Genomic DNA, 24,513 nt, shown 5'->3' with positions numbered 1-24,513 from the left:
TTGATTGTACAAGGTTGAGGTCCCATTGTGGTTCAGTTTTCACCACTAATGAGAAGGTCCTACCCTAAACCTTTCAGGAATCTAATTGTTGTTGGGTCAGTAAGAATGGAATATCCTTCTACTGGAGGGCAGAAGGCATGATTGCTGTTTGTTGGACCCACAGGGAACTAATGGAAAGCCCTGAGATGGTCTGTCCAGAATAACAGAATAGTACATCTCCCCTGGAACCATGGCCCAAGGCTGTCCTGGAGCAGTAAAGGGTGAACTTTTTGTTTGTTTGGGATGCAAACAGATCCCAGGATGGTGTTCCCCACTATGCAAAGATCTTGTTCAGGACGGAATTGGGTATCTCCCCCTCATGGTCTGTGGGCAAAGTGCTTGCTGAAACTGTATGCTAGAGAATTCTGCATGCCTGGTAGGTACATAGCAGAGAGAATTATGTAATTTCTAGCACACATAGAGAGGAAGGGATTTTTGCTCCACCTGGTTGTTTATGTAAAAGACAGTCATTATGATGTCTGACAGTATTTGGACATGGTGGGACTGAATAAGTGGGAAGATTGCATTGCAGGTGAGATGGACTGCTCTCTGCTCTAGTAGACTGATATGGATACTGGCTCCTGAGTAGACCAAGTGCTTTATGCAGTGTGGTTGTCCAGGTGGACTCCCCATCCAATCAGGGTTGCGGCTTTGACAATGGTTGCATCAGGTGTGGATGTAATTAAAGAAACTCTCACACATACTTGTTCTGGGTTTATCCACCAAGCACGAAAAGCTGTGACCTTGGTGGAAATTGTTACTCTGGTGTTTATATGGTCTCTGCCTGATGAGTAAATAGAATGTAGCCAGACTTGTAGGCAATGTAGGTGAAGCCTGACAAATGGTGTTACATACGTACATGATGCCATGTGCCTAATTGGGAAAGGCAGACCTTGAGAGTGGTTTATGTTCTGAAAGTGACTTGTCTTATCAAGTATCAGAGGGGTAGCCGTGTTAGTCTGAATGTGTAAAAAGCATCAGAGGGTCCTGTGGCACCTTTAAGACTAACAGAAGTATTGGGAGCATAAGCTTTCGTAGGTAAGAACCTCACTTCTTGCATCTGAAGAAGTGAGGTTCTTACCCACGAAAGCTTATGCTCCCAATACTTCTGTTAGTCTTAAAGGTGCCACAGGACCCTCTGTTGCTTTTGTCTTATCAAACTGTTCATGGTCTGGAATCTTTCCAAAGGGAGATAGGCTCTTGCTGAGATCAAATCTAGTGTTGCTCCTATAAAGTCTATTGTCCTTGTGGGAATCAAAGTAGACTTTTTTAGTTAACACAGATTCTCAAGTCTGCTAGAAGCTGGAGCAAGAACAGAGTTACTGACTGGACTGCCTGACTGAAGTGACCCATTAAGAGCCAGTCATTCAGATATGGAAGACTGTATAAACTGTGATGTCTCATTTGGGCTACACCACTCAGAAAGCCTTTGTGAAAGTGGTGTTGCTAGCCCAAATGGGAGTACTCTGAACTGGTGGGGAGACACTAAGATTAAAAACTCAAACAACACTAGAATATTAAAGAAAAACTATGTACAATATATTTACAGGTTTGAAGACGAAAGAAGCACTGAGAAATCTGTGGACATAGCAGATTCTGACTCAAGTCATGCGGCAGTAAGAAGGACCTAGAGAGGCATCAGTCTACCCCAGCCCTTATGCATTTGGTTCAGAGCATGGGGAGAACAATTACACAGGTGTGGGCCAATGGACACTACTTGCTAGAAACCTCCAATTTCAGGCACACAGGGTGCATGTATACCTATGTGTGGAATACACATAGGACACAGCAGTCAAAGAAGAACCTCAAAATACCCATTTTATGTTTACATATCACACACATTTTTAACTGCTCTTTTTCTTAGAGGTTCTTCAACATGAAGAGTAGAGTAGCGCTCAGTTTTTTTAACTCCTCACCTCATTCCCAAAGAAATGTTAGCCATATTAATGGTGACAATATCTCTGAAGGGGACAGACACACACACACTGCAAATTAAGCACTAGCAGAGCATCCCTTTTACCTATCTACCTGCTTCTAAAAAAAAAAAAAAAAAAAGCCACAGCACATCTGACTGTTTTTGTCTTCTATTATTTTCAAAGATTGAAGTGATAAATCCAAATCCATTTTTTAAAAAATTAATGGGGGAGAAAATTGAGGAATTTTTATATTATTCTTTTAACTGGCCACTAGATATTTTGCACTTTCACCTGAGATCTATTAATAAAATAATGCACGAATTTAAAAAAATTCTACTGTAATCTCTTGGGGTTATTGTGCTTCAGTACCATTTTGCTGCACTGTTGGGAATCCTATTACATATCCCAGAACAAAAGTTTCCATTAATAGTCAATTTAAATCTTACCAGAAATATGCCTTCTCATAACAAGAAATCCTCAAGTCTGAAATTCATGACTGAAGGGTTAACCACACCCATATGTCCACGGTGGCTATAAATACTGTCAGAGTTTTGGTGCTTGAACTACCCTCCATAGGCACTCAGCAAAAGCATAATAGTCCAGTCAAGAAACTTTCAAAGGACCTTTAAATTGTCTATTCTCGTATACATAAAATACTTTAAGTCAGAAAGCCATGCCAGATGCAGTAGCAAGCAGTCTATCAAGAAAAGAAGGGAGGGAAAGCAGAGGCAACAAGTGGGGAGGGGGCATGCTGGGTCACATACTCCCACCCCCCAGATTGCTGGGTCACATAATGCAGCAGGGCCCCCTTACTGTGGAGAAGCTGCGCTGGCGAGCTTCACCAGGCAGGTTGAGGCAGAGGCAGGAGTGGAGGAACAACTGGGAGCTGCCTGGAGAGGCCGCTGCTTTTCTGGCGGCGGGAGGGCAGCCAGGAGGGTGGGAAGGGGGTGACAAACTGTTTCGGGATGGTGTCCCCACTCTGTCAGCAGGCACGGGTTGTCTATGAAGGGAAGAGGGGAATCTCTTCTCAAAAGATGCTCTAATTCTTGCTATCCCAAGAAACAGATGTTTGGAATGAGGGAAAGTGGAGACTTAAATGGGAGAAAACTGGCAAATTGATCAGCATCCCTGCTATTGAAGGGATAGAACCACTTGGTTCTAAGATATTACAGGCCTGCCCTGAGGAAAAACAAATCTTCAACCCACTACAGTTAGAGAGCAGTGACTGAAGTAGAGGATTCTACACTTCGTTGCTTATTCAAGCTAAACTGGCAGGTGTGGGGGGGTGAAGGTGGGGGAGGAGGGGTTGGGAACACAGTCTCTAGCCCTGAACTTGTAGTAATTTTACAGGATACTACCACTAAACCTATATGTTATTATTAAATTGTTTAAGCTGATCCTCCTCGTCTCTTTGTTGCTTTATCAGATTCGTATAAACAATTTTCTCATGACAATGCCTATTTGCAGCTGTAAGCAGGGGAACCTGAGCAGTGACATCAGAGGTAACTAAGCCAGTTGCTCACTCCCCCTCCAGTAACCTTAATCCTGTTACCTGGCTTCCTATTGACAGTGATTGTTTGGTGCTGCAGGTGGAGGGATCTCTCTGCCCACACAGCACCAAATGGGTACTGTTTAGATGAACAGTGTTGACTAGGCAAGGTCAATGATCTTGCCTGAGTCAGTCATAGTGTGGAGGGAACCACAGTGCAAATCCCCAGCCTCACTCCTACTCAGCCAACATAGCTCCTCATGTGAAGCAGCCCCTGCTATTCCAGACTTCAATCCTCCTCCCCCGCAAAAACAGTCAAAGCACTTCAGTCTTGACTTGTAACTCCATTCCATTCAGTTCCATTTCCATCCATTTCAACCAACGGAACTGAAGGATGCAAGTGAACAGGAGGGAGGGACTGAATTACCGTTGATGTCAAAATGCTCCCATACCTGCAGCACCAAATGGGCACCCTATGGAAACGAGGCTTTTCTGATGTTCCAATTGTCACCAAGAATCTATAGACTTCTTCCCATAGATGTCTGGAATGCTTCCTGAAATTCTGAATTGATCGAACGCAGGAGAAATGCCACTAAGTAGATTGTTGGGTCTCACTTTGCTCAGCCAGTAACAGCTGTGCTGGTTTCAAAGTCAAGGCACTGGGAGTGGAACCCAGGACTTCTGGGCCCAACTCCCAGCTCCAAGCACAGATTTTCTGAGAGATCTCTGGCAAGCTCCAGATCTCCATCTGCAAAATAGATACATACCACAAAACTACCTCCAGGGGTGCCATAAGAACAAATTCATCAATTCATGCATTGAACCCATACACCAAGGTAATGAGGGCAAACAGGTACCTAGTTAGAAAGGTCCTGAATTGTATGAACTTGCCTACACAGACCAGGGGGAAAAAAGCATAACTTTCAAACTTCTCCAAGGACAGCAAAAGAGAGCAGTGTCTGGGATAGTCCCTCATTTCCCCCAGTGACTGCCTCAAACTTAAGGAGGTACACTAGCCCAAGCAACCTTTAGTGTTCACTAGAAATTAGGGTAACAATGCTCATCTTTCTTTGCAACTCCAGGGAGGCTGAAAGAAATGATTTTTTGCATGCAAAAACAAAGGCAATAAAAAGGTGCTGTTTACCCAAGTACCTAAAGCTCTTGCTCCTACTGTACAAACATTTACTTTCTCTATTAGGGTACGTCTATACTTGCGAGCGGACACAGATACATGCACACACTGTTAGTGTGTGGGCACCCCGTACTTGCATGTCCACATATGCCATTGCTGGCATGGGTATATGGTGTTCACAGGTGTCTACCCATGTCCACACTGGTCCTTTATGGCACGCAACATTGCATTGCTAATTCAGGCATGGTATCCCAAAGTCCTTTGTGTCAGAGGTGACACTCTGGGAAAAAACGGTTACTTACCTTCGTGTAAATGTTGTTCTTCGAGATGTGTTAGAATATAGACTATCAGGGTTGGAAGGGACCTCAGGAGGTCATCTAGTCCAACCTGCTGCTCAAAGCAGGACCAATCCCTAGACAGATTTTTGCCCCAGATCCCTAAATGGCCTCCTCAAGGATTGAACTCACAATCTGGGGTTTAGCAGGCCAATGCTCAAACCACTGAGCTATCCCTCCCCTTGCTCATGTCCATTCCAAGTAGGTGTATGCGTGCCACGTGCACAGTTGTCGGAAGGTTTTTCCCCTACCAGCACCCATTGGGTCAGCTGTGGAGCCCCCTGGAGTCACGCCTTCATGGCGGTGAATATAGGTCCCTGCTGACCCACCGCCTATTCAGTTCCTTCTTGACGGATACTCTGACAGAGGGGAAGGCGGGTGGGTGGGTCTTGGAATGGACACAAGCAACACATCTCGAACAACAGTTATGAGAAGGTAAGTAACTCCTCTTTGAGTGCTTGCTCATGTCGATTCCAAGTAGGTGACTCCCAAGCCTTACCTCGGAGGTGGGGTCAGAGTTCATGGAATTGCAGATTGAAGTACTGCTCTGCCGAGTACCACATTGTCCCTGGAGTGCTGGGTATTGACAAAGTGAGAAATGAAAGTGTGGCCCAAAGACCACATCGCTGCCCTGTAGATCTCCTGGATCAGGACCTGGGCCAGGAATGCTGCCGAGGAGGTCTGCGCTCTTGTGGAATGTGCTGTTAGCTTCGGGGCAGGTATTTTTGCCAGATCATAGCATGCCCGGATACAGGACATGTTCCATGATGAAATTTTCTGTGATGACACCGGGAGGCTCTTCATCCTGTCCACAATTGCAACGAACAACTGATTCGACTTCTGGAAGAGCTTTGTGCGTTCAATATAAAAAGCCAGTGCTTGTCGAACGTCCAAGGACACCTTTGCTCTCAATTATCAGCATGTGGCCTAGGGTAAAAGACCGGAAGAAAAATGTCCTGACTGGCATGAAATTGAGAGACGACCTTTGGGAGAAAGGCTGGGTGAGGCCTAAGTTGACCTTGTCTTTACAAAAAATGGTATAAGGCTCAGAAGCTAGGGCTTAAACTCAGACCCTCTTCTAGCTGATATTATGGCAACCAGGAATGCCATCTTCCATGACAGATAGAGCAATGAACAGGTCGCTAGGAATTCTAAAGAGGGCCCCCATTAGGTTGGAAAGGATCAGATTAAGATCCCATGCCGGGATCAGTTATCTAACCTGTGGGTATAGTCTGACAAGACCTTTCAGAAACCGACTGACCATCAGGTTGGCGAAAACCGAACAGCCAGCCGCTCCTGGGTGGAACGCCGAAATGGCAGCTAGGTGGACCTTGAAAGACAATACTGAGAGGCCCTGCTGTTTTAGATGTAGCAAGTAGTCTAAGATGAGAGGCATTGGTGCCTACATTGGAGAAGTGAAGCCTTGAGAACACCAGATTGAGACTCTCTTCCACTTCACCAGGTAGGTGGCCATGGTGGAGGGTTTCCTATTGCCAAGGAGAACCTCCCTAACGGGCTCAGCGCATATTAGCTCCAGCAGGTTTAACCATGAAGCTTCCAAGCAGTGAGGTGAAGAGACTCGAAGCGGGGATGTTGGAGACGGCCGTGATCTTGGGTGATCAGGTCCAGAAGCAGGGGCAATGAGACAGGTATCCACCAATAGCTCCAGGAGTGTGGTATACTACTGCTGGCATGGTCAGGCTGGCACTATCTGTATGACCGCAGCCCTCTCCCTGCGGATCTTGAGCAGAACCTTGTGGACGAGCAAAAAAGGTGGGAATGTACATAACAGTTGATCCGTCCAAGGGAGAAGGATCGTGTCTGCGATGGAGCCCGGGCTGTGGTTCTGGAAGGAACAGAACTGCAGGCACTTCCTGTTGCTTTTTGTGGTGAACGGGTCGATCTGGGGAACTCCCCACCTTTGGAAAATGATGTTTCCACGTCCAGGCAAATGAACCACTCTTTGTTGTGGAAGGATCTGCTGAGATAGTCCACTAACTCGTTCTGAGAACCCGGGAGGTAGGATGCTTCCAGGTGAAATGAGTGGGCTATGCGGAAGTCCCACAGTTTGAGGGCTTCCTGACATAGGTGAGAGGAACGAGCTCCGCCCTGCTTGTTTATATAAAACATTGTGGTCGTGTCATTACCACTGTGCATATCCCTTGCAAGTGAGCCTGGAAGGGCTGGCATGCAAGGTGGACCGCTCTCTACTCCTTAACGTTGATGTGGAGCAGGAGCTCATCCTGCGACCAGAGACCTTGGGTCCAGAGATCTCCCAGGTAAGCACCCCACCCGAACGCTGACACATCTGAGACCAGGGACAGCGAGGGCTGCAGTTTGGGGAAGGGGACCCCCATGCATATCTACTGTGGGTTGAGCCACCAGTGAAAAAAACAGAAAACCAATATTGGGAGAGTGACCGCCTTGTCCAGACTGTCGCGCCCTGGCCGATAGGTTGACACCAGCCAGACCTGGAGAGGTCTGAGCCTCAGCCTTGCATGATGTACCACAAGCTCCATATGACCAAGGAGTTTCAAACAATTTCTCGCTGTGGTGGTGGGGTATTGCTTGAAGTCTTGAATGATGTGTTGCATTGTTTGAAAATAAGACACTGGCAGGAAGGCTCTGGCCTGATCTGAGTCCAACACTGCCCCAATAAACTCTACTATCTGAGTAGGGGATAGAGTTTATTTGTGTACATTCGGGAAGAGATCCAGCCTGTTGAAGATGGACCGTACCAAGTTGACATGGTGCTCCACTTGCGCCCTGGAGTGGCCCCTGACCAACCAGTCATCAAGGTATGGGAAGACCTGCACCTGCCTTCTTCTCAGGAAGGCAGCTACAACTGCCATACATTTGGTAAACACTTGAGGGGCTGATGACAGACCAAAAGGGAGGGCTGTAAACTGGTAATGGATGTGGTTCACTATGAACCTGCGGAAGTGTCTGTGGGCTGGAAGTACATATCCTTGAGGTCGAGGGCAGCAAACCAGTCTCCTGGATCCAGAGACGGGATGATGGCAATCAGAGAGACCATGCAGAACCTCAACTTCTTCATGAATCTGTTGCAGGTCAAGGATGGGTCTGAGACCTCTTTTGGCTTTAGGGATTATTTAGGTTATTTCAGTTACAGGGTCAGTTGGGATTGTGTGTCTGGGCATAGTTTGAGCCTTTATTCCATGGATCATCCCTGATCAACCTCAATCAGCCTTGTGATCATCCTCCCCCGTGTGATTAACAAGGGGATAAGGGTGACCTGGGAGAGAAGGCCTTAAAAGCCACAGGCTAAGTGACCAATGGGAGCTAGAGAACAGGGGACCACAAACAAGGGAATTGGAGAGGGAGTTTGTGGGAGGGAGACATAATATAACCGCTATGATTAGGAAGGGCCGCATCGCCAGTGCCAACGTGGTGGTCGGTGGCTCTCTTCTGAGGGGGACAGAGCTCAAGAGTTTAAACCATGCGGAACCTGCCACAAGCTCAGGCCAATGGGCAACACCCACAACTCCTGCCTGAAGTGGCTGGGGGAGGCACATCAAACAGATTGCTGCAAGATCTGCAAAGGGTTCCACCCGAGGACGAAAAAGGAAAGGGACTTCAGGCTGAAGCAACTCCTTATGAGGCGGCCCTCCATCCCCAGCTGGCTCCGTGTGGAGTGCTCCAGCCTCTGTTCGAGAAACGGCATACAGGAAGGACTCCCATGCAGGAACACCTGGTGCCGGTCTTGTGGGAGCCAGCACTGTCGACTTCAGGCCCACAAAGGGATCCGGCAAGTCTGGTGCCGTTGGATTCTCCTTCTAGAGAGTGCCAGCTGGAGGAACTTGAGCTCCCTTCCGCCTCGGACACATTCAAGTGGCCAGGGACTTGATGCCACGACAGCTCTGCAGTGCCCCATCCCGAGACTGAACTCTGGCACCGCGAGGCGTGGCACTGTCCAGAGGCAAGCCCGCGATGATGAGGCACTGTTCGCCCTCTCCATAGCACCGCTCTCTGGCACTGTCCCGCTCATCACCGCTGTAGTCTCCGTGCTTTAGGTCCCAGTCATCGGACTCAGAAGCAGAGTACTACTATTCTAGGTGCCGTCGGCACCAATTAGAGCAGCACCGATACAGGCAGAAGGCAATGGCCATTCAGGACCCCGTGGACGTATCACCAGGCCCAGGGCACACACTCTAGAGGCTTCCAGTCCTTGGTATCAGAAGGAGGTGACGCACCCAGGGACTGTCTCGTGCCTTGGGGCTTGGAGACGACTTCGGTCCACAGCACTGAGCTATGTCCGGGTCCCAGATCCACCACAGACTGATTCTGCTGTGGGCACTGAGCAGCACGGCACCGAGCAGGACATGTCCACCGATCTGGAGGGACAGGAGGGCCCGGTGCCGCCTATGGCTTCGTCGTCATCCTAGCTGGATGAAACGGTGACAGGGTTTTCATCCTTTGGGGCCACCCCCCATCCATAGCAGAGCACACCAGGAGCTGTTGCGCAGGGTGGCCAGTAACATGGGGCTTCAGGCTGAGGAGGTGGTAGAGTCTGAGGACCACATGGTAGACATTTTAACCCCTGAAGGGCTGTCCAGGGTTCATTAAGACAATTTAAGCCACTAAAAAAAAACCTGTGGCAAACTCCAGCCTCCGCTATCCCTATGGCTAAAGGGGTGGACAGGAAGTATTTCATCCCCTCTAAGGAGTATGAATATTTGTTTATTCACCCGCAGCCGTGTTCATGAGTCATGGCGACTGCTAATATGGGGGGGGGGGGAGGGGCAGCAGGGGTCAACCCCAAAAATCTAAGGACGCAAAGAAGCTGGACCTCTTTGGCTGGAAGGTCTACTCCATCGGGGGGCTCCAGCTTTGGATTGCTAACTAGCAAGCAATCCTTATTATATAGAATTTCAATTCATGGGACTCCATAATGAAATTTAAGGAGCTGGTCCCATCAGACTCTAGGGTGGAGTTTGCGACCATAGTAAAGGAGGGCAAGGCAGTGGCACGGACCTCTTTACAGGCATCCCTGGATGCGGCAGATGGCTATGCAGATCTTGTCCTCTGGCATAGCCATGAGGAGTTCGTGGCTCCAGGTGTCGGGCCTTCCGCCAGAGGTCCATCACACAATTCAAAACTTGCCCTTTGATGGAATGGGACTGTTTTCAGAGCAGATAGACTCCAAGTTCCACAGCCTGAAGGATTCACGGGCAACATTAAAATTGTCTGCATACCCCTGCTACCCAATGAAAGCACTTTAAGCCTCAGCCCACTCCACGCTTCAACCCTCCCCAGCTAGACAGAACTTCTCCAGGAAGCGGGGCAGTCAAGGCCAGGCTCAGCGAGGCAATCATCAGGCACCAGTCTACTCACCGGATGCTTCACCCTGTTTTCTGAATTATCTGTCCCACTTCTACCGTGCTTGGTCCCAGATAACCTCAGATCGCTGGGTCCTTCGTACCATAGAAGTGGGATATTCTCTCCAATTCTGTTCCTCCCCTTCCTCCTGTCCCCTTTCCCCATCCCTCTTCAGGAACCCTTCTCACAAGCAACTTCTCATGCAAGAGGTTCAAACGCTCCTCGCTGCGGGAGCAGGGGAGGAGATTCCTCAGGAGCTATGGGGCAAAGGATGCTACTCCCGATATTTCCTAAGCATAGAATCATAGGACTGGAAGGATCTTGAGAGGTCATCTAGTCCAGTCCCCTGCACTCATGGCAGGACTAAGTATTATCTAGACCATCCCTGACAGGTGTTTGTCTAACCTGTTCTTAAAAATCTCCACCACCTCCCTAGGCAATTTATTCCAATGCTTAACAACCCTGACAGTTAGGAAGTTTTTCCTAATGTCCAACCTAAACCTCCCTTTCTGCAATTTAAGCCCATTGCTTCTTGTCCTTTCCTCTGAGGTTAAGAAGAACAATTCTTCTCCCTCCTCCTTGTAACAACCTTTTACAGTCTTCTCTTTTCCAGACTAAGCAAACCCAGTTTTTTTTTCCAATCTTCCCTCATAGGTCATGTTTTCTAGACCTTTAATCATTTTTGTTGCTCTTCTCTGGACTTTCTCCAATTTGTCCGCATCTTTCCTGAAATGTGGCATCCAGAACTGGAGGCAATACTCCAGAGGCCTAATCAGCGCGGAGTAGAGTGGAAGAATTACTATTCGTGTCTTGCTTGCAACACTCCTGCTAATACATCCCAGTATGATGTTCGATTTTTTTTGCAACAGTGTTACACTGTTGACTCATTTAACTTGTGGTCCACTATGACCCCAGATCCCTTTCTGCAGTACTCCTTCCTAGGCAGTCATTTCCCATTTTGTATGTATGCAACTGATCGTTCCTTCCTAAATGGAGTACTTTGCATTTGTCCTTATTGAATTTCATCCTATTTACTTCAGACCAGTTCTCCAGTTTGTCCAGATAATTTTGAATTTTAATCCTAATCTCCAAAGCACTTGCACCCCCTCCCAGCTTGGTATCATCTACAAACTTTATAAGTGTACTCTCTATGCCATTATCTAAATCATTGATGAAGATATTGAACAGAACCGGACCCCAACTGATCCCTGCAGGACCCCACTCATTATGCCCTTCCAGCGTGACTCCGAACCACTGATGATTACTCTCTGTGAACAGTCTTCCAACCAGTTTTGCACACACCTTATAGTAACTCCATCTCGTTGCATTTCCCTAGTTTGTTTATGAGATGGTCATGCGAGACAGTATTGTTAATACAGTCTAATCCCCCCACCAGGTTTTGGCCAGGCCGTCTCTCAACCCCGCGGCGAACCTGGAGCAAGGAAAGAGGCCCACAATAGAATGCATGACCTTATTAGGGCACAGTGCTTATCACAGGAAATTTATGAGGGTTGTATCCATAGTGTTTACCGCCGAAAAAACGTTTCTGCAGTTTCCGCATTGTACTGTTCTTCCTAATAAGGGGAAAAGTTTGGGCACTAAAAAGCCAATCAATGCCTGCCACATTTACTTCTGAACTATATACTTAGTCACCCCTGTATAGCAATCAGAGGTGTCCCAAAACGACTCAACGTCACTACCAGTCCAGGTCTGATCAACCAGGACTTGACCCTCCTGCTCCCGAAGCCAGCCCAAGCGCGTGTCGTGTTGCTGGCCTGAATTCACCATGTATATGCTTTTCCATCTGGCTGTCATTTGCCTGGTCGTAAGTAACTAGCTAGACAAAAATTTTCTGTTTGTTTTGTTTTTGCTTACCTCTCCCCATTGTATTCTCCCTTGCCTTACTTGTTTTAAATTTAGTTATATAGTATTGTACTCATTTGGTAAGGAATTGTGGTATTAATAATTGTCACACTTACCAGTTATAATAAAATTGAGTTGTACCCAGTTCTCGTCATCCTGGGTCATTCATCTCAGTCCTTCACTGAGAATCCCAAAGAACCCCCAGCCCCAATGGGGCAGAATAAGTATCAAAAGCTTTACTAAAGTCAAGATATACCACGTCTACTGCTTCCCCTCCATCCACAAGGCTTGTTACCCTGTCAAAAGCTATCAGGTTGGTATGACACGATTTGTTCTTGACAAATCCATGCTGATTGTTTGCAAATTGGTTGCTTAATTATTTGCTCCATTATCTTTCTGGGTACAGAAGTTAAGCTGACTGGTCTGTAATTCCCCGGGTTGCCCTTATTTCCCTTTTTATAGATTGACAATATATTTGCCCTTTTCCAGTCTTCTGGAATCTCTCTCGTCTTCCATGACTTTTCAAAGGTAATTGTTAATGGCTCAGATATCTCCTCAGTCAGCTCCTTGAGTATTATAGGATGCATTTCATCAGGCCCTGGTGACTTGAAGACATCTACTTTGTCTAAGTAATTTTTAACTTGTTCTTTCCCTATTTTAGCTTCTGGTCCTACCTCATTTTCACTGGCATTCACTATGTTAAACGTCCAATCACCACCAACCTTCTTAGTGAAAACCGAAACAAAGAAGTCATTTAGCACCTCTGCCATTTTCACATTTTCTGTTATTGCCCCCCCCCCTCCCACCATTGAGTAACAGGCCTACCCTGTCCTTGGTCTTCCGCTTGCTTCCAATGTATTTGTAGAATTGCTTGTTACTCTTTATGTCTCTAGCTAGTTTGATCTCGTTTTGTGCCTTGGCCTTTCTAATTTTATCCCTACATATTTGTGCTATTTGTTTATATTCATCCTTTGTAATTTGACCTAGTTTCCACTTTTTGTAGGACTTTTTTTTGATTTGTAGATCATTGAAGATCTCCTAGTTAAGCCAGGGTGGTCTCTTGCCATACTTACTATCTTTCCTACACAGTGAGATAGTTTGCTCTTGTGCCCTTAATAATGTCACTTTGAAAAACTGTCAACTGTCTTCAATTGTTTTTCCCTTTAGACTTCCTTCCCATGAGACCAGTAGCTGCAGTATCTCAGGATGAAAAAGCATACCCTCTTCGAGTTATGTTGAGCTTGCATCAATGATCCAGTGCCAGACCACTTGATTTTGAAAACCGATACTCGTACAAATATGGGAGGTCATCACTGTTTGGCAGTTGGCAACACCTGACAGTTACCAGGCAACTGCAAACTAGTTGGGGGTGGGAAAGTCAACTGTTGGGGCAGTGATGGCACAAGTGTGCAAGGCTATCACTGTTGTGATCTACCAACCGTATCTCCTAACTTTCTTGAAGATATGGTTGCCAAGCAACAGAAATGCAGACTCTGCTTCTAATTCTAACCATTAACTAATATTTGAAACATTTCTATAGCAGAGTTTTTAAAGTAAAGTAATCTAAAGAAATGGAAAATGCCTTAACATATTAACCTAATACAACAAAGGGGGAAAATAACTTAATATGATTTTTTTTATCAATTCTTATTAAAAGTTTAAAATAAAAAGGTAATAACTTGCTTATTTAGATCTTTAACTCTTGTACCTGTTTACTTTCTGTAATGCATTGCTTTAATACCTAAGGTTCTTAATGCCTTATCTTGTATAGTTATAAATATAATTCTGGTGCCATTGATTTTTAATTGTGATTTTGGCCTGTATGTCTTGTATGTTGTCCTGTGTTGTGTGTGTGTCTTTTATTTTGTTGCAACAAAAGTCAATTTTATACTTTTTTAAAAAAAATATAAATAGTACCACACTATTTTAATATTATGGTTGGGGTATAACTATCATAACATAAACCACCAATTAATTTTTTTTTGCAAAAGCTCAAAAAGGCCTCAGTTATAAATATATGTACATATATTTCTGCCTCAACAAATAATGCAATGGCAAACAAAAAGAATTATCTTTTATTAATCACAGTGGGATTTTTTATTCAAAGGAAAAAATGTAAAGGGAAACATGACCAGTAATTCAATTAACAAAATGTCAATTTCTTGTTTGCGTTTTTATAAACTTGTTTGCACCTTTATTAAGTATTAAAATATAGCTATAAGAATGTTATAGCAAAAATGGTAAAAAAATGTATCAATATAAACCACGTCTGGTTATATTCCAAAATGTTAAAACTAACCAAATAATTTCAACACGTTAACACCTTCTTCTCCCCAATACAACTAAGTGTTATAAAAGTTTAATACCCTCAAAGTGTTTTCATAGACTGGCATTTAAAATTCAGTTTGGTTTAATGTTTATATTCTTTTTCTTTAATTTATGTTAAAGGGAAGTAGTGGTGGTTAAAGTTTGTGCTTCTAAACAATTAGCAGAAGTGGAATTGATATTACAAGCAAATTAACTCTAGAAAACAATTCTGTTACTAACTCTTTTACTAAAACAGAGTGCTCAGCAGGGGAGAGCAGTACGCCTTCTCACAGAAGATCGTGAACATCTATTTCAGCAGTTAAGCACTATATTTAGTATATAAAAAATAAATAATGCACACTAAGTTAATCTGTGTATTAAATTTGGGTTACTGAAAACAAGAGAAATGTAAAAAAACTTTATTCTGTTAATCAACTTAAGCTGTTTATGGTTACATCCTACAGACCGAAGACACCAGAAGATATCAGTACACAGTGAAGAAACCCCCAGGCATCAAGAAAAGAAAAATGAAGTGCTTTATAAACAACAGACTCGCCAACTACACCTCAGTCTACCATATATGGACAATTAGTTAGGCAATCAGCTAAATACCACTAGCTGGACCACGTCTAACTGTCATTTAAACTGTATATTATTAAGTAAAGTGAGTTTATGTGCTGCTGGTTTTAAATCTTTACCACTGAAATATAAATGAATTTAGCTGCTGTGTAAAAGCAACTGTATTATTGTTCTATTGCTGTACACCATTTAGAATAACATTGCTAAACTGTTTAACCAACACACAGGTAAAAAACTAACTAACTAATGGCAACAAACAAGAAACCAGTAAAGAAGTTATTTGTACTATTTATGGTAGTTACTATGTAATTTCCATAACCAACTCATTAGGAAACATTTTCAATCACTTAACCTTATTAGTAATAAACAGCTAGCTGGCACTGGCATTGTTGGTGTATAACAAAAACAGTGATGAGTTGGCAATATGTCAAATTGTGTAAACAAATTCCTGTTACTACCAGTCATAATTTGGAGTCAGTGACACTGCATCCTAATTGAAGCAAAACAATCTTGTTCGGTGTCTGGTTAACAATATTAAATCCTGACAAAGCAATATTTGGTAAATTGGTTACTGTCCATTCAGTAGGTTATCTGGAAGACAGCATCTATAAAAAAAATAACTGGATCTACGTCAACTACTGGTGTATCAGAGGTATGCAACCAATGGAACACAGAAGCTAGCTGTTCCCGTTTCCTGCTCAGCGAAGCTTATCAGAGGATTACGCCTGGGGGAATTCTATGCCACTGCAAACTTGCAGAATTCACATCTAGTACAGAATTGCCCCTCACCCCACCCCGAAAATACATTCTACTTAAGAAGTGCTGCAGTTCCATCTTTCATCCACCAGAGGCCGCTGTGGCACCAGAACAGCCAGCTGACTCGCAGTAACAGCTAGCCCCTTAGTTCATCACAGCAGCCTGCCTGTAGAGCCAAGTTAGGAGGCAGAGTGGGGCCCACAGGGCTGCTGGGGGATCACAGACTGGGATTCAGAAGGGCTAGTGGGGGGGTGGGGGGAGTGGGACAGACTGGGGCACGGGCACAGGAGCTAGTGGGGTGACAGTACTGAACCAGGGGCTGAATGGAGGGCCACATGGGAAGAGGGGGTGCAAGGACACACGGGGACAGGGACAGATGTGCCTGACTGAATGGGAGAGGCTTGGGGTCAACCAGGGTCTGCAAAGGGAAGGCTTCCCAACTCCCTAGCAATCCCTCCCCCTCCTCCCCCCACGAAAAGAAACCGTTCCATACTTCTACCCACACCCAACAACTCTCCAAGTTCACTCCCAGGCTCCTTCCTTCTCCCTCAGTTCCTCCATTACCTCTTACTCCCCCAAGCCTTGGTACTTCTGAGGGGTTCAGAAAATATGTTTCTATATTGTAGTTTAAATGAATTACTCAAAGTTCTATATTAACATGCCTAGTAAGGAATCTATTTGTCAATCACACATTTCCTGAATCTTTTTTGTCAGACACACTTGCTGACAGGTATTTTGAAATAAATTACCAAAATATTGAAACTGGTGTGATAATATTGTGTTTTGACAAATAAAATATGCAGAATTTTAAAATATTGTGCACAGAAATTTTTAACTTTTTGTTGCAGAATTCCCTCAGGAGTAGAGGGTGACAACCAGCAATAAGGGTAACCTATAACATGGGCAGACAGTACTGTGTAGTAAATAATTACAAAAAATTATATACAAGGCCTCATTTGTGATGTCTCTACTCCAAACTTCTGTTTTACTTCTTAGATACATAGCAAAACACTCATCCTACTACTACTGATAATACAGGTGGTAACTGTAATTGCCCTAATATGAGTGTGTTGCCATCTGCAGTACCAAAGTAAAAGGGTCAGACTACAACACCGGATTAGAAAAGCATTGTGATGCTGAAATATGAGGCACTGTCATATGTACACCCCCCCCCAAAAAAAGTTCAAACATAAAATGACATTCCTCAAAGTCCCTGAGCTAGTCCCAGGCCCACCATAAGGGACTAACACACAATTGGAACTTAAAATCTGTCCACCAGTCATACGAGGGAATGTGCAGACCAAGGAACAGATAGGGCATGAACGTGTAGAAGGTAAAATAAGGTGGCCATATAATAGTGTTTAGCCCGCTGGGACATCTTCAGTCCATGCATTATGCTTTTCCGGGACGATGGTTAAAACATCCTCCCCATAAAAAGACAAAAAGTGGGGGAATGTAGTAGAAAGAGAGCCTGAGACATGAGGCCTAGTATAACACCTAAGGCCCAAACTAAAGTCAAGCCCTGCCCTCTTACAACGCAGATGCCTGCTTGCATGTTCAGTGTCCAATACATGAACTTGGCAAGAACAGGACTGGCGTTGCAAAAACACAAACACGCCTAGGCACTAAGTAGTCAAGTAAGCACATTCTAGAAGGGTAGTTCCAGAAAACCCCAATACAAGGTTATGGTGTAAACACACTCCCCAAAGACGATACAGGGACATACTGACCCCTCTTAAAGAGAAGGTCGGGATCATAGGATGATGGATAGAGATGTTTTGATTAAACCAAGAAGTACAATGTAAAGGGTGGTAACTAACCACATCAGAGGGGCAGTAAGTAATTTGTTTGTATCAAGGTATAAAAGAGGGGTCACAGAGAGAGTGTTGTTTAGCCAAGGGGGGAAATGGAAAGTCCCGCCATTCACTGAGCTCAGTCCATTGCGATGGGCATACATGTTAGGGTACCTGTAACCATTGAGCCAGGGCATTAGGACAGTGTTTCGTGGACAATAAACCTGGCTGAGTTCCTTCGCTACTGAATGGAGCCTGTGATCTTCTTGGACAGGTCGACTGGAGCCTGCTGGACAGGCTATCTGGCCAGAGCAAGAGCAGCATACAGAGAGAACACACACACGCAGCCAATAACTGATGACACACATAAGGAGAGGTTACTCATCCTGTGCAGTAAAAATTGTTTTTCTGAGATGTGCCCCCCTATAGGGACTCCACTTCAGGTGTGTGTGTACCCCATGCAACTTCAATTGGAAATTTTCATTAGCCTCCACTCGGGCTGTGCATCTGTCCCATACATTCTTGTGCCCCCACACAGAGGATATAGAGGTCTGTGCAGACAAACTACCTCAACTCCTTCTCTACTGCAATGTTCCACAGAGGAAACTCTGAAGCAAAGGGGAAGGAGGGTGGTTAGTGATCACCAACAGGGGGACACAGCTCGAAGAACCACAGTTACCGCAAAAAGTGAGTAAATGGAGGTTACTGATTGTAACTGGAGGTTTTTCAAAGTATGTGGTCCCTATCTGTATTCCACAAGTGGGTACACATGTATGCCATGTGCCCGAGTCCAGAAATTCTTCAAAGCAGCGTCTCTTGACTCGCACATGCACAACAGTTTCACTTGTGCTCCCAACTGAGGGTTTACGAGGCAGTATGGGTCAGCGCCTCTCCTGTTCCTCTTTTTACAGAATCCGAAGGAGAGGAGATGGAGGGCAAGTAGGGGAACACAGCTAGGGAACACACTTCTTGAAGAACCTCCAGTTACAATAAGTACCCTCTATTTCTTCTTCGAGTGATTGTCTTTGTGTGTATTCCACATGTGGTTGACTGGTAAGCAATGTTCAGACTGGAGGAGAGTGCAAGGAAGCAGCTGGTATACAGTTGCAGCTTGAGTTAGAGCATAGTGTGTCATGAACGTGTGGACAGACCTCCAAGTTGCTGCTCTGCAGCAGAATGTCCAATAAGGATGCCGTGGAAGTAGCTTGTGCTTACGTGGAGTGAGCTGTAATACCCCCAGGAGGGGGAAGTTTTGCTGTAGGTATTGTTATACATATTTCCATAGGTTCAAAGGGCGGATCTGAGAGAGTTGTCAGGACAAGGTTACGGTCCCACTGAGAGGTAGGTTTAATGACCGGTGGGAAGGTTCTGATCAAGCCCTTCATAAATCACACAGTAGCCAGGTGCATGAAGACAGAATGTCCCTTCACCAGAAGGAGAAAGGCACTAATCAATGCTAGGTGTACTCGCAGCAAACTTAGAGCCAGATCTGAAGTCTTTAAGCAGAGGAGATAGTTTAGGATAACTGGAATGCACAGGGGGGTGGTGAGGTACCCAGGCTGAAAAGTACCACCATTTAGCCAGGTAGCAGGCTCTAGTAGAATCCTTTCTAGTTTGGGTAAGGATTTGCTGAACAAGGACAGAGCATGAATGTTTTATTTCTGACGCCCATCCAAGTACCAGGCCATAAGGTGGAGTGAGCCCAAGTTAGGGTGCTTGATCTCCCCCCGCCCCCGTCCTGAGCTAGGAGATCCTAAAATAGTCATATCCTGATAGGTTGGTATGTTAACATCATTAGGAGTTCCGTGAACCAGAACTGTCTGGACCAGTAGGGTGCTAGGAGGATAATGGTGGCTCTGTTATGACAGATCTTCTGTACATCTTCTCTACAGTAGGGGGAAGGAAGGAAAGGTGTATCTGAGGTCATCCATCCAGGAAAGCAGGAGAGCATCGCCCTGGAAATCGCAGCTTATGGCTCCCCTGGAGCAATACATGGTAAGCTTTTTGTTCATCTGGGATGCAAAGAAGTCTCAGCGGAGTACCCCATTGTGCGAATATGTTGGTTAGAAATGTGTTGTGGCTCTCCCATTTCTGGTCTGCAGATAAGCATTTGCTTAACCTGTCTGTCAGGGAGTTATGAACCAATATAACTGTCCACCTATCTCTAGAAGTGCACAACACCGAAGATTTAGCGCACCTTGAGGTGGGCACTGATGGAGGTTTAGCCTTATACCATAGCAAGGAACCCACCAGAGGTAGAGCTATGTCCAACTGTATCAGTCTGGAAGAACGTCCCTCTTTGCTATCTCTATCATGTCCAGATGGAACCAAAGCTTGCTCGGAGGAGTGTTTGCTCTTAGATGAGCTTCAGGGTTTTCCAGTCCCGCTGGAACTGGAGGAGCCCCTTGTCTCTACCGTACCAGTTCAAGAGGTTGAATTTTCTGAGATGGTTGACCTACTGGGAGACCAAGGTCTTTTCAGAGCAGACTCTTTACAAAGAGTCAGAGCTCTTCTTCCAAAGACCTTTTGAGGAGCACTCTGGAGTCTTTCCCTTTCTGGGGGAGTGCTGAGCCAAGTTCGAAGGGACACTGGATCTGCCTGGAGATTGCCGACCTGGCTCTGAAGCAGGGCAAAGGGAACCTTCCATCATAAGTAGCCTCAACTTGATCTCCAGGTTCTTCTTCACCCTGGAATTAAGGGCTGGACAAAAGCCACACTTAGGTGGGATATGTGACTCTTCTAGGCAGCGAACACATTTGCAGTGCTGCTGCTAACCAGGATGGGTTCCTGGCAAGCAAGGCAATGTTTAAACCAGGGGTGGGCAAACTTTTCGGCCTGAGGGCCGCATCGGATTTCGTAAATTGTATGGAGGGCTGGTTAGGGGAGGAGGGTCGTGGTCTGGCCCCGACCTCTTATCTGCCGCCCACCCCGGACTCCTGCCCCATCCAACCCCCCCTGTTCCTTGACAGGCCCCCCCAGGATCCCTGCCCCATCCACTCCCTCCCCCCGCTCCCTGTCCCCTGACCGCCCCAGGACCCCCGCCTCCAACCCCTCTTCTCATTCCTGACGGCTCCCCAGGACCCCTGCCCCATCCAATCACCCCCTTCTCCCTGCCCCTTTACCGCGCTGCCTGGAGCACCGTTGGCTCGTGGTGCTGGAGCCAGGTCACACCGCTGCTGCCACCACGCAGCACAGAGCACCAGGTCAGGCCAGGCTCTGCAGCTACGCTGCCCCAGGAGCTCCCAGCCCTGCCGCCCAGAGCATTGTGCCGGTGGTGGAGTGAGCGAGCTAAGGCTGTGGGGGAGGGACGATAGCAGGGGAGGGACCGGGGGCTAGCCTCCCGGGCCAGGAGCTCGGGGGCCAGGCAGGATGGTCCCACGGGCCGGATGTAGCCCACAGGCTGTAGTTTGCCTACTTCTGGTTTAAACCCTGGTGAGCCAGGCATGCCCTCCTGAGGAAGACAGGCCTCCCCAGAAGGAGGGAAGAAGAAAAAATAATCCTCCCAACTACTAAACTAAGCTGATCTAACAGACTAGACTGAACTAAACTATAAACTAGGAAAAAATTCTTTTCGCCAAGGCACACTTGAGGTGGACCTGCTAAAACTCCATCTCAAGCCGAGGTGGTTGAGAAGGAACTGAGGGTGGTCTGCCCAAACAGACCTATTTAGCCTCATTGCATGGCATGAGGAGGTATAGGACATGTGGACCAAACAGACACGGTTAACGAACATCTTCGATTGAAGACCCATGGGCACATGTACACCTGAAGAGGAACACCCATAGGGACACTACTCACAGAAGAGCAGGTTCCTGTGATAAAGAGGCAGCAAGACTGGACTTGTAATGCATTTTGTAAATTCATATAGGGGAAGCAGTCCAGATGCCAAGATGTTTGACCAATCAGCTGCCACTATGGCCAAGGTTAACACCATGACTGGGACGGTCTTGAGAAATGCCATTTTCAGGACACGTGGTATTTCATGATAGACTTCACACTTACTTTTCAAGGACAGGATCTCGAGTTCTCTGAGGAGCTGCAAAAGCTAAAAAATGCTATGGTGGAACTCACAGCAATAAGAGATAATCCTAGGACTTATGCCCAAACATTTATCAGGAAAGCAAGTTTGCAGGGACCATATTGGACCTTGGTGGCAAAGTCACAGAAACATCAGATATACATGTTTGAAGATACTATTGGACACATGAATGTCACATTCATTAAGACTCCAACAGCTATCAAATTGCTTCAAAGATCTGGTTCCACACAATAATAAGAAAACAATTGGCCTATTACTGGCAATGTACAAACTGACAATGTGCTGGATCACTGTACAAATGTATAGAGTGAGGAAGAAAAGGAGACTGCTAAACAAATGACTCCCCGTAAGCCTTGCGGGAGCGCTAGGCATAACTAACAGTGTTAATCAAAGGCTGTGAACCAGCATATGCCAGGCCTTGGCAGAATGACAACACATTAGGTACACCTCTACCCAGATATAACGCGACCCGATATAACACAAATTCGGACATAACACGGTAAAGCAGTGCTCCGGGGGGGCGGGGCTGCGCACTCCAGCAGATCAAAGCAAGTTCGATATAACGCGGTTTCACCTACAATGTGGTAAGATTTTTTGGCTCCCGAGGACAGCGTTATATCGAGGTAGAGGTGTATTAGAAAGCACATTCCTGACCTGAGAGGATGGTATAGAAATGCCCAGAGTTCTCAAGTAATTGCATAAACACATTTCTAGGAAATGCTACACTCATGGACCCACAGACCCCTCATAAGATAAGGAGGGAAGGACAGGATAATGGATGAAGATGTTTTGTTCAAACTAGCACATACAAGGTACAGGATTATAACAAAAAGCATATGGAATATAATATGTAACTTGTTTGTATCAATATATGAAAAGAAAATCATGCAGGGCATCTTTGTAATAGTTTAGGGGATAGCATCCTGGTCTATTGACTGAACTGGTACCTCGTCCTATGGGGCACTAGGACAGTGCTTTGTTGACAGTAAACCTGGCCGAGTGCCTTTGCCACCAAACTGAGCATGTGGGCTTTCTTAAGGAATGAGATCAAGGACTAATGAATCAATACGTTGCATTTTCTTCTAGTGCAGCTAACACCAGAGCTCCAAGAATAGCAGCCCTAGCAGCATTAATACGGCAGCACTAGCAACATTCCACAGCATCAACACCACTCTCCAAAATTCCACATCAAAACACCATGCACATGACATGCTTCTAACATTGCTTTTGGTTGAAAAAACATTCATTGAATTGTAGTAGTTTTGTAGTAGAAGATGGGTTTTCCACAGCTAAATTAACGAATAAAATCATGTACATATAAACTGAAAAGCACACTCCTGAACTTGATGAAACATGTAAGTAAATGGCCCACATGTTGAGCTAGCTATTTTTTACTGGTTCTACAACCTGACAGTACTACTTGCTACTACAGTGTATAGCGCGCCCTTCCCCTGGATAATTTTTAAGAGTGCTCAAGAGCTTGTTACTAGAGATTAATGTTTAAACTTTTACCTTTGTTTTGAAGGAACACCTACAGTAAATATTTGATGTACGAGAGCAGGGTCCACATTCTCCTTCATGGCAAAGATTTTCACATGTATGAATGAAATCTATCAAAAACGAAAATGTAAGAATGATTTGTAAATTAAACCTTTTAATTTAACATTGGTACTTTATATCTATGTCATATGAACATCAGTGATCACATTGAGGCTTCTGCATGAGTTGGGAGCTGCAGGCACAAGACACTGCCTTCAAATCATCCTCCCTTAGTATTTCATGTATATGTTACAGATTTTATGTCAAAAAAAGTGTAAGAATTTGGTGCATTATAAGATTTGCAACTTAAAGTTGTGTATTGCTTTTAAATATTTAAAAAAAGGTTCAAAATTGTTTGTTCGTTCATTTTAATAAGTCTATGGCCTCTAGAGTTTCAGTTTCACAATTTTTATACTAGTAGTATTAAAAATAGACTCTTCGCTAAACACTTTTCATATAAATATATAGAATCAAACTTGTGATTTAATGTGGTGCTGTATAACCAGATGAACAATTGTGGAGCACTATGTTAAAAACCATTTTGAACACAAAATTTCCCTATATGTATAATCTGATTTTTTTTTTTAAACGGATTAAAATTAAACATTCGTTTTTCACTATGTATAGTGACCTTCTGTAGGTTATTTAGCTTGGAAAAGGAAAACAAAAATTAGCCACTTCCCATAATTTCTGTGGTTCTTCAAAATGATTGCCTGCATGGATCCAAACTGTATAAGAGGCATAGTGACTTGTGTGCATGAACTTGGCACTCTTTAGAGAGAAACATCTATTGGAGAAAAAAGTTTGCCCACCTCTAAAGAGCAAGTTGCTTCACATGAAGAATACTGAACAGACACAAAAATGTATCCGAGTTTATCTGAAAATTTCCTTTCTCCAAATAATAAGGTCCACAGATTCATTACAGTGGGACTCCAGCCTAATTTTCAGTCTGAAGACTAAACCTGACCTGTCAATCCTTGGAAGGAAATGATCCACCCCTAAACAGCATGCCAGTTTGAGATAAAATCCACAGCAAAAGATAACCAAATGGTCAATAGACTAATATGGAATTCATTTCTAGAATAACTATTTATGCACCTCATAGCTTAAGCAAAAACTTCAAAATTTGTCATCTGAATCAAAAGATATAATGAATCCCAGTTTGCAACAGAACATCAGCCCCAAATAGTTCACAGGTTGAATTTAAGTCTTTGACATAGCTGAGGCTGAATCCATTAATTACTTTGAAAATTAGGGCCAATGCTGACCAGGAGCCAGGGGATGGACTTGGTTCCTGATATGCTCATGACAGCCTCAGCCATGGAATAGGCAAGTAGACCCTTCTGTCCAAGCTAGAACTTATGCATCATCTTCACATTCAGCTTC

At 45.0% G+C, this 24,513-nt stretch overlaps 1 protein-coding gene across 1 annotated transcript in view; it reads right to left on the bottom strand.

Annotated features, from left to right (window-relative positions):
• The window catches only part of NFX1 (nuclear transcription factor, X-box binding 1), a 200,059-nt gene that overhangs the window by 95,134 nt on the left and 80,412 nt on the right, over positions 1–24,513 (bottom strand). The window contains exon 10 of the mRNA XM_054018265.1: positions 23,101–23,198. Within this exon, the coding sequence (XP_053874240.1) occupies positions 23,101–23,198 (98 nt within the window). The remainder of the gene's footprint in view (positions 1–23,100; positions 23,199–24,513) is intronic.

The sequence above is a fragment of the Malaclemys terrapin genome, chromosome 2, assembly GCF_027887155.1.
Source record: "Malaclemys terrapin pileata isolate rMalTer1 chromosome 2, rMalTer1.hap1, whole genome shotgun sequence".
Taxonomy (NCBI): domain Eukaryota; kingdom Metazoa; phylum Chordata; order Testudines; family Emydidae; genus Malaclemys; species Malaclemys terrapin.
This window is presented reverse-complemented; position numbering and strand designations above follow the sequence as displayed.